General features: G+C 45.6%; 1 protein-coding gene across 4 annotated transcripts in view; it reads left to right on the plus strand.

Moving 5' to 3' along the window:
• The first annotated feature begins 3,036 nt into the window (after positions 1-3,036).
• Positions 3,037-13,168, plus strand: part of NCKAP1 (NCK associated protein 1) — a 71,834-nt gene continuing 61,702 nt past the window's right edge. For 2 of the 4 annotated variants that reach the window (XM_077319526.1, XM_077319527.1), the window contains exon 1: positions 3,037-3,333. In XM_077319526.1, the coding sequence (XP_077175641.1) occupies positions 3,226-3,333 (108 nt within the window). In that variant the 5' untranslated portion in view covers positions 3,037-3,225. The remainder of the gene's footprint in view (positions 3,334-13,168) is intronic. The other 2 variants (XM_077319529.1, XM_077319530.1) reach the window with 1 other exon arrangement.

Here is a 13,168-nt window from a genome sequence, read left to right on the forward strand (position 1 = left end):
ATCCAAGGCAAACCATTCAACATCACAGTGATCCAGGTCTACGCCCCAACCACTGCTGCTGAAGAGGATGAAGTTGATCAGTTCTATGAAGCCCTACAACACCTTCTAGAAGCAACGCCCAAAAATGATGTGCGTATCATCATGGGGGATTGGAATGCTAAAGTAGGAAGCCAAAAGATAACCGGGATAACAGGCAAGTTTGGCCTTGGAGTACAAAATGAAGCAGGGCACAGGCTGGTAGAATTTTGTCAAGAGAATACAATGGTCATAGCAAACACTCTTTTCCAGCAACCCAAGAGACGACTCTATACATGGACATCACCAGACGGTCAACACAGAAATCAGATTGACTATGTGCTCTGCAGCCAAAGATGGAAAAGTTCTATCCAGTCAATAAAAACAAGACCAGGAGCTGATTGTGGTTCAGATCATGAGCTTCTTGTTGCAAAATTTAGGCTTAAATTGAAGAAAGTAGGGAAAAGCACTAGGCCACTCAGGTATGAACTAAATCATATCCCCGACGAATACACAGTGGAGGTCACAAATAGATTTAAGGAATTAGATCTGATAGACAGAGTGCCTGAAGAACTATGGACGGAGGTTCGCAACATTGTACAAGAGGTAGCAACTAAAACCATCCCAAAGAAAAAGAAATGCAAGAAATCAAAATGGCTGTCTGAGGAAGCTTTACAAATAGCTAAGGAGAGAAGGGAAGTGAAAGGCAAGGGAGAAAGAGAAAGATACACCCAATTGAATGCAGAATTCCAGAGAAAAGCTAGAAGAGATAAGAATGCCTTCTTAAATGAACAGTGCAAACAAATAGAAGAAAACAATAGAATCGGGAGGACCAGAGATCTTTTCAAGAAAATTGGAGATATGAAGAGAACATTTCATGCAAAGATGGGTATGATAAGGGACCAAAATGGTAGGGACCTCACAGAAGCAGAAGAGATCAAACAAAGGTGGCAAAATTATACAGAAGAACTATACAAGAGCGAGCTTAACATCCCTGATGACCACAATGGGGTAGTTACTGACCTGGAGCCAGACATCCTGGAATGTGAAGTCAAATGGGCCTTAGGAAGTCTGAGCAACAATAAAGCTAGTGGTAGTGACAGCATTCCAGTTGAACTATTCAAAATCTTAAAGGACGATGCAGTAAAAGTGCTACACTCAATATGCCAGCAAATTTGGAAAACTCAACAATGGCCACAGGATTGGAAAAGGTCAGTTTACATTCCAATACCAAAGAAGGGCAATGCCAAAGAATGTTCAAACTACCGCACCATCGCACTAATTTCTCATGCTAGCAAAGTTATGCTCAAAATCCTACAAGCTAGGCTCCAGCAATATGTGGACCGAGAACTTCCAGAAGTACAGGCAGGATTTCGAAGAGGCAGAGGAACTAGAGATCAAATTGCCAACATACGCTGGATCATGGAGAAAGCTAGGGAGTACCAGAAGAACGTCTACTTCTGCTTCATTGACTATGCTAAAGCCTTTGATTGTGTGGAGCACAACAAATTGTGGCAAGTTCTTAAAGAGATGGGAATACCAGAGCATCTTATTTGTCTCTTGAGAAATTTATATGCAGGTCAAGAAGCAACAGTGAGAACTGAACATGGAATCACTGACTGGTTCAAAATTGAGAAAGGAGTTCGGCAAGGCTGTATACTGTCGCCTTGCCTATTTAACTTGTATGCAGAGCACATCATGAGAAATGCGGGATTAGAGGAGTCACAAATTGGGATCAAGATTGCAGGGAGAAATATCAACAACCTCAGATATGCAGATGATACCACTCTAATGGCAGAAAGTGAAGAGGAACTAAAGAGCCTGTTGATGCGGGTGAAGGAGGAGAGTGCAAAAGTTGGCTTGAAACTCAACATCAAGAAAACAAAGATCATGGCATCCGGCCCTCTCAATTCCTGGCAAATAGAAGGGGAAGAAATGGAGATAGTGACAGATTTTATTTTCCTGGGCTCCAAGATCACTGCAGATGGGGACTGCAGCAAAGAAATTAAAAGACGCTTGCTCCTGGGGAGGAAAGCTATGGCAAATCTAGACAGCATCCTAAAAAGCAGAGACATCACCCTGCCAACAAAAGTGCGTTTAGTCAAGGCTATGGTCTTCCCAGTTGCAATGTATGGCTGCGAAAGTTGGACCATAAGGAAGGCCGAGCGTCAAAGAATTGAGGCTTTTGAACTCTGGTGCTGGAGAAGACTCTTGCGAGTCCCTTGGACTGCAAGGCGAACAAACCAGTCAGTCCTAGAGGAGATCAGCCCTGACTGCTCTTTAGAAGGCCAGATCCTGAAGATGAAACTCAAATATTTTGGCCACCTCATGAGAAGGAAGGACTCCCTGGAGAAGAGCCTAATGCTGGGAGAGATCGAGGGCAAAAGAAGAAGGGGACGACAGAGAATGAGGTGGATGGATGGAGTCACTGAAGCAGTAGGTGCAAACTTAAATGGACTCCGGGGAATGGTAGAGGACAGGAAGGCCTGGAGGATCATTGTCCATGGGGTCGCGATGGGTCGGACACGACTTCGCACATAACAACAACAACAAGTCAAAACTGCGTCCCTCCAGATGTCCAGGGACTACAATTCCCATGAGCCCCTGCCAGCGAACGCTGGCAGGGGCTCCTGGGAATTGTAGTCCACGGACATCTGGAGGGACGCAGTTTGACCACCCCTGCCTTTGAGTATATCCCCTCTCACACCCAACCCAACCCTCAAGGGAAGCCCCTTCCTCAGGGACTGACAACCCCCCATCTCTCTCTCTCTCTCAGGCCAAACCAGCCCCCTTGGTGTGTGTGGGGGGGGGGCGCTGACCGCCCAGGGTCTCTCCGCCGAGGCGCCGTTCCCGCCTCCAGAGGGCAGCCGAGGCAGAGGCGGGACGCGCGGCCGACGAGCCCGGCCTCCCCGTGGGCGAGAGCCTCCTCCGCCGCCGCCACGCCTAACCGAGCCAGCGAGCGGCAACGAGGGCGGTGGTGGTGGCGGCGGCGGCGGCCGGGGCCATGGAGGCGTTGTGAGGGAGGGAGGGAAGGCGGGCGGGCGAAGGCGCGGACGAAGGCGCGGGCGAGGGAGGGAGGCGCCGCCCCGGACTCGCTCCGTTTCCCCCCCTGCCTCCCTTCCTTTCCTTTCCTTTCCCCTTCCCTTCCTCCTCCTCCTTTTCCTGCGGCGGAGGCTGCGCGGCCTCCCTCCTTCTCTCTCGCTCGCCAGCATGTCGCGCTCGGTGCTGCAGCCCAGTCAGCAGAAGCTGGCCGAGAAGCTGACCATCCTCAACGACCGCGGCGTCGGCATGCTCACCCGCCTCTACAACATCAAGAAGGTGCGCGGGCCCGGCCGCGGGGAGAGGGAGGCGGGCGGACAAGCGGACAGGCAGGCGCCGAGGGGCACCTCCGGCCTTCGCCGAGGCCGGGCCTAAATCGCCGCCCCGCATCGCGTAGCTCTCTCCCTCCCTCATCCCCCCCCCTTTTGCCGGGGCTGCTTCTTAGTCAGCGAGGCCTGCTGGGTGTGTGGGGCCTGGCTGGCTCTGGGGCGGAGGCCTCCTGTTTAGGTGTGTGTGTGGTGGGGATCCTAAAGCGACACTTGCGATGCGTTGGGAAAGTGTCATCTCCCGCAGGGGGACTTGTAGGGAAGCCCGTCCCCAGGTCTCCCCCCCCCCCCTTTCCCCCACATGACAGTGATCTCGGCCCCCTGGGGAAAATGGCTGCTTTGGAGGGTGGTCTTGGGAATGCCAGTTCCAAGGGGGATCCCCTGGAATGAGAGATTTCCCCCAGACCAGGGGTAGTCAGTCTGTGGTCCCTCCAGATGTTCATGGACTACGATTCCCATGAGCCCCTGCCAGCAAACGCTGGCAGGGGCTCATGGGAATCGTAGTCCATGAACATCTGGAGGACCACAGGTTGACTACCCCTGCCTCAGATGACAGAGATCAGGGCCCAGGGGAATATTGCTGCTTTGGTCTTGGGGATGCCAGCCTCCAGGGGGGATCCCTTGGAATGAGAGCTCTCCCCCGGATGACAGAGATCAGGGCCCCCTGGGGGAAATGGCTGCTTTGCAGGGTGGTTTTGGGGATGCCAGCCTTGGGAGGGGGGGGGGAATTCCCTGGAATGAGAGCTCTCCCCCAGATGACAGATATCACTTCCCCTGAAGGAAATGCACATTTTGGAGGAGGGGATGTTATGGCATTGCAACCCACTGAGTTCTCTGTCCTCACCAGTTTGCATCCCCAAATCTCCCAGGAGTTTCCCAACCTGGATCTGGGAACCTTATTGCTTCCCCCATCCCGTACCTGTGGCCCCCGGTGGGGCCAGGCCAACTGGGGAAGAAAACCGTGTAATCGTTAGTCAGTCCATTCTTCTCAGGCCCAATGATGCTTGGGTTCTGGGAGCCATAGTTCTGGCTTGATTTGTAAAAACTGTGGGTTGCACAGGCAAAGTGTGTTGGGAGCGACACTGAGACAGACGTCCTGTGCCCCAGCAGCCTAAGGGAAGGAAAATGGCTGCAGAGACTGGTTACTTAATGATATGATAACTGGTATGGAGCTACTGCACTTAAGAGTTCCTGCTCAGAGACATTCCTCGTTCCTGTCAAAGGGCAGTCACATTTACTATTTTAATTTTGTCAAAGAAGTCAAGATACAATAAATAATATTATATTGAAATTATTGGCAGCAAGTGTGTGTGTGGGGAGGATACTAAAACAGCACGTATATTTTACTTCCTGCACACCAGCTCTCCCTTTTTTAACGCTCAGGTAGCCTGGGAGAAATTAGGAGGGCTGTGAATATGACTTGGGCTGGATGCACCATCTGTCTCCCCCCCCCCCATCTATTGGGGGGATTGGGTTAGGAAGGAACCTCTAAGAAAGGTCCTCATTTCCCCCTTCCCCCAAAAAATAAGTAAATAAATAAAAAATCCCAGCCTCCATTTAAAGAAGGGTTGAGTAGAGAGTGTGGTGGTCTTCTGTAGCTAATATGGGATCAAAGATGTCTTTCAAAACCCGTGCTTGTGTGTGTGTGTGTTGTATATAAAGGGATGGAGGGAAGGATGGCTCTTTATGGGAACTATGAATCCTGCACTTTTCCTCACTGTGGCTTTGCATGTGATCATTTAAAGGGGGAGGGAGGTCAGTCTCTTCTAGTGCCAGTAGTCCCCCAAATAAGAAAAAAACAAAGGCAAGCTAAAAATTTTACCCAGTGCCATGAGCATTGCAGCAAAACATTGTTTGGAGAGGTGGTACATGCCATCAGTTTGTGCGGAAGGATTAAACTGCAGCTGTTCTCTAATGGTTCCCACGATTATCAAAAAGAGGGGAAAGGAGAAAATGACAGAAAGACAAGCTGCTTGACAGGTTGTGTTTCAATCCAGTATTCAGAGTACACATTTGACCACTCGCCCACACTTTAAGTGGTTTTTAAAAAAATCAGTGTGTCTGTTTTCAACTGCAGATTACAGAGACCGAATTGCAAAAGAAATAACCACTGTGGATTTTTTTCCCCTTGGTGGTGATTTCATGTGTTGCGTTTGGGTATGTGAAGAATCTCATATTACGAATGACGTATCTACAGTATTTTAAATTGTTTCTTTAAAAAATATGTTAGTGCTTGTGTGAAAACTAAATATTGAGCTTCAGTTTTCTTAAATTTTCCTGTGGGACTCCCCTGCCTTCCCTGTCCCACTTCATCTCACTGTTCTCAGAATGCTCCTCCCCAGGGGACAGGGGACCCAGAAATCATATGTACAGGATGGATGATATATATGTATAATAATTGCATATAGTACTCAATTCTGACCCTCGTACTTTTTAATCTCTATGCAAAGTCTTTAGGACAAATCATGGATAGTTTTAGTGTATCCTAATCCAAATCTCCTAGTGATGCGGTAGAAGTCCTGAGCTGCTTCTCGACTGCAGTGGTTAACTGGCTAAAAGTCAACAAATTGAAACAAATTCCCAAAAAGACAAGAGGTAATGCTGGTTGGGAAGACAGAGGCCTTGAAGGACATAGCGCTCCCCGTTTTCCATGGAGTTCAGCTAAGCCCCCCTGACTCTGTTAAAAGCCTTGGGGTCATACTATATCTAGTGTTGTTATTGGAGAAGCAAGTTAATACAGCTGCAAAAAAATGTTTTTTTCCCCAACTTAGCTTAGCCTGTAAAATGGCCCCATACCTACATACACCTGACCTAGCCACCCAGGTCCAGGCCACAGTAACATCGGTACTACCTATTCAGGTGGGTAGCCGTGTTGGTCAGAAGTGGCACAACAAAAATTGAGTCCAGTAACACCTTTAAGACTAACAAAGATTCATTCAAGGTGTGAGCTTTCGAGTGCAGGCACTCTTCCTCAGACTAAATGGAACAAGGATCATAAGCGTACAGATGTAACGCAAAAGTAAATTGTGGCAAATCAGTAAACTGTCGTCATATCCAAATTAAGCCATATGATGCCATATGATAATTCTTTGCTTGAACAGCTAATCAGTCCTTTTGAGTTCAGTTGTAGTTCACATAAACACTGGAGAAATAAAACTGTCCATTTTACTAATTAATGGCAGACACTTTCCCCCTTGTGAAAAGAAATAATTAAAAGAGACTAGTTGCTGGCCCCATCCATCTCCACCCAAGCGTGGAAGCATCCCTGCAAGTGACAAGCTGTGCTGTCCCGAGACCAAAGAATTAAATTCAAAATTACGTATTAATAACATCATATTACAGTCACATTGTCCCAAGTAAAATAGAACGAAGAAGGGATTGTAAGGAATGTGGATATGAGATTTGAATGAAATATGTAACTACTGTAATGCACTGTATGTTGGTCTTCGATCGAAATAAATTTGGGAAACTCCCAACTGGCCTGGAATGCTGAAACTGAACTATTCAAGAAGGCTTTTCTGTGCGGGTAATAAGCGTGTACAGTACAAAGTGGTTTCACAACTTACTTGGGTAAACGATTGGGGCTTGAGGTCTTTAAAAGATAAAGGTATCCCCTGTGCAAGCACCGAGTCATGTCTGACCCTTGGGGTGACGCCCTCTAGCGTTTTCATGGCAGACTCAATACGGGGTGGTTTGCCAGTGCCTTCCCCAGTCATTACCGTTTACCCCCCAGCAAGCTGGGTACTCATTTTACCGACCTCGGAAGGATGGAAGGCTGAGTCAACCTTGAGCCGGCTGCTGGGATTGAACTCCCAGCCTCATGGGCAAAGCTGTCAGACGGCTGCCTTACCACTCTGCGCCACAAGAGGCTCTTATACTGTTGGGTAATGACTGGGTTTTGTGGTCTGGAATTCAGTCAAAGTCATATTTCTGTACTGCTTAATGCAGCCTTTCTCGGCCTTTTTCAGGCTTCGAGAAACCCCAGAAGTGGCACGATCGTGCAGACTATGGTTGGGAAGCATAGCTGTGCACATGCCCACACAGGGCCCCTTCCCTTCTCACCCCCTACAGGCTCATCTTGGCCATTTTGGGAGGGGAGGGTTGCAGGTCAGTATGACCATATAGTCATAGCACCCAATAAATGTTTTACAAATTTAAAAACTATGTAAAACATCAATTAACTCCCACCTATTGAGGAAACCCTGGCTGAGAAAGCCTGGCTTAATGTGTCATGTTAATACGTAATTTATATTCCTGTTCTACCTGACAGTGTTCTAATATCTTAACTATTGAATATCCATTTTATTGATTATATATTGATGACATTGAATATCCACTTTATTGATTATATTGACATTGATGATTATATTGATGAGTAACAATGCACTGTGTTGTTATCTGCTTTGAGTCCGTGTGAGAAAAGCGTACTATAAAGAACAAACTGTTTGGAATTTCACGAGGAGGATCTGCAGAAGTAAGGGCAAGTTGATGGGAATTGCCAGTTTACTCTTGATCCAACCCGTAATCTTTTGCTAGTGAGATAGATTCTTCGAAATTGAAGATGAATGTCAGTTCACTTTACATTTGGCTATTGCGTAACATGATGTAAATGTTGGTAAGCTTGGAGTCTTCAGCTTATCTAGTTGTTTGTGTACCGTGATTTAAGTCATGGAACATAGGGGTGGCAGATCTATCAGGCAGATCTTCTTCTAATGGATGTTCACTGGTCAGTTTCTAATTACTGCTCAGTAACCTGTTGGTTACAAACAGGGGTGGATTTTGACCAGTGGTTTTCAACCTGGGGGTCGAACAACCCTTTCACAGGGGTCGCAAAAGGGCAAGCAGCTTGGCTGGGGGTGGGCGCCATCCACACAATAGCCTTACAGGGTAGATCAAGAGCATTCGTCTGACTGGAGCAGCGGAAAAGAGCGAGATGGGCATGGTGGGACAAGAGGCAGAACTGAACTGAGAAACCCCGGGGGGGGGAACCAATTTATATACAATCATGAACATTGGATCTTTACGCCATTGGTCAGTTTCAGTTTAATTTCTATGAAAGAACACTTGCATCATTTTATGGTTGGGGGGTAACCACAATACGAGGAACTGTATTAAAGGGTCACGGCATAAGGAAGGTTGAGAAACACTGCTTTAGACCATGACTTCATCTAGCAAAGCACTATTTGTGTTCTTAAGCAAGACAGTTTGATGTATCTCTTGATGTTGGTCAGTAAATACCATAATTATTAAAGAGAATGAGGACATGAGCACATGATGTTACTTTAAGTTACATCTATGGACCAAAAGGATACTACTGTATTTTTTTTAAAGGATACAAGACAGAAATCAGACCTCTGAGAAAAATTGCATAATAGAGCTATCTTTTATTACAGAAAAATGAATGCATCCGAATTAGAGATTAGTGTTCAGGATTATTTGTTAGCTTGTTCAGAAGTTCTTGGAACTACTTCTGTTGTAGACTTTTGGATAGCCACTTGTAGTATCATCTCTGGGAAATAAGAATTACTTCCAGGAGAGCGAATGTAGAAATGTTACAGAAGGTGGAGGAGACTGGATATTTCTTAAATCCATCCATCATCGGGCCACAAATTACTAAAATAGATATATGTAAGCATGGAGATTAAAAATATCTTTACTGACTTGGCCGCATCTATCAGACATTAGTGCACATAAAAAAAAAATTAGTCTAGCTTGTCAAAACAGCTTTTGGGTAACTATCACAGAGTGTACCCTAGACCCTTACGAGTTTCTGCCCTTATGCTGTTTGAATTTTGTACTTTTTTTGTCTTCATTGAATTTCAGATATTTCCCCCCCCCCCTTCCTTTTTGGGAATAGCAGAAACGAATGTATGATCTAAGGCTCTGAAGCATGACTTTGAATATCCCACATTATAATTTCCAGCTGTGCTCAGTTCATAACTTCATTCTAACATTCTACAAAATTGAAGCTTCCTTTTGACACCCCCCCACCCCCCAGTGCAGGTAGTTCACAAAGTGCTGAGGAGTAGAAAACAAGGCACGTAATAGGCAGCTTCCAACTAGCTCTGGAATTCACTCTGTGTTAATTTGGAATTAACGCTGATTGCAATTTTGCTTCTGGCTTTATAGGCAGTATTCATCACTGTGGTAACTGGAGGATCCCTGTTCAAAGCGGTGGGTCTTGCTGATGCAGTCGGGTAGATAGAGCAGAAAGGATGGCATTCATGGCATTTGAACACTGCAGTCTGCTATTTTTCATGCCTTTGCTGAGCCCTTCTCGAGACGGGAAAATGTCTCAAAGCAAGAGGAAGCTTGCTGCTTTCAGAATACTGTTTTTGCTCCCCAAACAACAAATTTCCTGCGGGCGGAAAATATATGCCTTAGCTACCTGTGAATGTGTGTTGTTTGGTGCGCTCTTTAAATCAGCAAGACGGAGATTACCAGGCAATATGTGGTATTGCGGTTGGGTGAATTGCTTAATTTTTTTTTTAGAAAAGAGGAAGCAACAACGAATGAACAGGGTTGGCCCGTTTCTAATATACATTTTTGAATTCCCAGTGGTTTTCAAGAGGAAGCAAAGTTACGTGTACTGCACTGTTGCAGAAATTAAAGGGACAGAAGTGATTGCATTAATATTGCAGGTTCATACTTATATGTATGTATCTTTAGTGTTCTTGGCCTTTAAAAGTGTGTCTCTTTTTCACTTCTACCTCACATAGCTTTGGGTCTTTGCTGCTGCTGTTCCATTACTTTAAACAATACTTTGCAGTCTGATAAGATGTAATCATTTGCGTTGTTTTTTTTTTGGGGGGGGATTTAACATATTTTTTCTAGTATTTATTTATTTAGAACCTTTTGGTGCAACTTCTTCAGCATCCTGCTCAAGGAGACTTACAATAAATGCTGATTTGTCAGCCAAAGTAGAATGTTGACCAAATGTGACTATCCATTCCTTTCTTAACTCTTTTCAATTAAAAAATCAAAGCATTTAGGAATCACTATGCATTCTCTCTTGTTCTCTATCCTTCAAGCTTGTGGCAGCTTTTTAGATATACTGTGTTTTCACAGGTGTTTTGTTAAATTTACAAACCTTCTCTGCTTGGTCCACAAAATCAATGTTTTTAAGTGCACACACATCATTTCCAGTGGATATGGAACACTGCTAGGAATATAGATTCGGGTGGGTAGCCATGTTGGTCTGAAGTAGCAGAACAAAATGTGAGTCCAAAGGGCACCCTTAAGACCAATGAAGTTCTCTTCAGGGTGTGAACTTTTGTCAACGACAACTGAACCCAAAGGACAGATTTTGTTATCCTAGCAAGGAACTATACAATCATCATTATTCTGCATATTTGTTGTGCTGCTGTTTACTAATTTACTACTTGGTGTAGCGGTTAGAAGTGCAGACTTCTAATCTGGTGAGCCGGGTTTGATTCCCCGCTCCCCCACATGCAGCCCTGATAAAGCAGTTCTGACAGAGCAGTAATATCAGGGCTCTCTCAGCCTCACCTACCTCACAGGGTGTCTATTTGTGTGGAGAGGAAAAGGTAGGTGATTATTAGCTGCTTTGAGACTCCTGGTAGAGAAAAGTGGCATATAAGAACCAACTCTCCTACAAATTTCCTCTCTTGTTATAGCTGTACTCTTATATTTTTATTTCATTGTGTGAGGAAGTGTGCATGCACATGAAAGCTCACACCTTTAATAAAACTTGGTTGGTCTTAAAGGTGTCTCTGGACTCACATTTTGTACTAGTAGCAATAGTGAAAGAGAGCACAGGAGACTAAGGGGCTTTCCGCACCGGGATCCATGTAGCAAATTGTTTGCTGAACGAAAAATCGCCATTTAAAATAGTAGAATTCGTCGTTATGCATACCTGCCTTTGTAGTGGAATCCAGTTGCGTTTCTATCGTTTCCCACAGGCTTCCGGTCTCGGCAGAAATCGCTAGAAAGGAAGCGCTATTGCCAAGCTCGTCCCGCCCCTGGCTGTCAAGCAGCCAATGGGCGGCCGTTAGCATGCTCCCAAACAGCCCCTTTCCCTTTAAGAAAGGTTTCTTTTTTAAACACACCCGTTGCAACGAATCTGCGTTGATTCATTGCAACTGAGAGACCCATCCAGCTAGTGAGTGTGTTTGAGCTGCCGTTTCATCGTTGCCACGCTCCCCCCGAGTGAAACCCCCCCCCCCTCACGGGCGTGATTTTCGGCCGAAAACAGTGTGAAAAATAAAGGGAAAATACATCAACAAACGGGCTTCTGTGTTGATTGTGCTTAGTGACTGTCAACAGAGGGACTGCAGACGGGGAAGCCTCACTGGCTAAACGGAGGCTCGCTGGTGCGTTGATCTCCGCTCGCTCGGAGAAAAAAAAATGGCGATCGCTTCGCCGGAAGATCAGAAGAGAGAGCCAGGGGGAGGGACTTTGCAGAAACCGCAACAATGGTAATGCACAGAACTTTCCCGCTAGTGTTGCAGATTGGTTGCAGGAGTGTAGCGCTTTCCGGAGGGTGAATCCACTTTTTGGGATTTCCCTGAAAGCGCTACAACGAAGCGCTTTTTGCGGATCGGTTTCAGGTGTGTTGCAGATTGTCAACGACGTTGTGCATAACGGCAAAACTGTAGCGTTTTCAATTAGTAACCATTGTGCAATTTTGAAGGAGTGCAGAAAGCCCCTAAGTTTCCTCCATGGCCTTGTTTCTGTCTGTGGTACATGTCCTGGTGCTCAGCTTCTGTTTTCTGTCCCTGGCTCTGTTGATCTGCTGTCCATGGTCCTTCCCTTGCATTGGTCATGACTCTGATGTCATGTGATTTCCTCTTCCATACTTGAAGCTTTATGGGTCCCAGATCTGAAAATGTCAAAGACCACTGATCTATATTGATCTCCTCTGGGAATAGTTTTGCAACTTCAAATAGGATTCACAAGTCATTTAGATGCTGCATTTGTTCAGATTTGTTCTTTATATTTATAACGGGAGGAAATAAGTTTACCAACCATTGTCATCCATTGCTAGGTATGCTTTGTTGGATTTTGGTGGTACCTTCAAAAATACTGTGCAGTGGTGCTTTGGAAAAAGCTGTTGTTAACGCCCAGTATTGAGAGATCTGCCTTGTGTTTATATACTCTTGCTCAAAGCTGTTTGGCAACACTTGTGCACCATTATAAGAGCTGTGGTGCCAGTGTGCGATGGAGGCCATTCACGTTGACTTGCCATGGATGCTTTAGTTGCTCAGTGTCAGTAACTGAACATCGACCCGTGTGCCTCTCTTCCTCCATGAAACCCAGTGGGTTTAGCCTTGAGCCAAGTATCTGAGGCTGAAAGTGCTATAGCAGTTTCCAGCAAGGGTGCACATAGATGGATCCATCCCACAGATTTATATACAAAATGGTCTCAATCACAGTGATACATAAGCTGCTATGAGCAGTGGGGCAGCCTCTGCTATTCCACACTGCTGAGATGCACTTCAGTGAGACAAATCTTATTGGGGTCACATGTGGTTTTTGTGTTTTTGTTTTGCTGCTGGTTTATGCGAGTCTAGGGCCTTGATCTTTTAACTGATAAAAGATCTGTGGTATTTAATTGGTCTAGGAGAGGAAATGGTTTTTGCTTCTGCATTTTAAAGTATTAATAGTTTGCCGGGGTGGGATGCAACGTGCCAGTGTAACACAGATAATTTTTTTTTGGTAGTAACACTGTGTTCCTAGATGAAAAGCCTTCCTTCACACCCATTTTCCGATGGACAGGGCCCTGCTAAAAAGACACCAGCTTTATAAAGGCAATTTAAAATGGAACA

The sequence above is a fragment of the Paroedura picta genome, chromosome 2, assembly GCF_049243985.1.
Source record: "Paroedura picta isolate Pp20150507F chromosome 2, Ppicta_v3.0, whole genome shotgun sequence".
Taxonomy (NCBI): Eukaryota; Metazoa; Chordata; class Lepidosauria; order Squamata; family Gekkonidae; genus Paroedura; species Paroedura picta.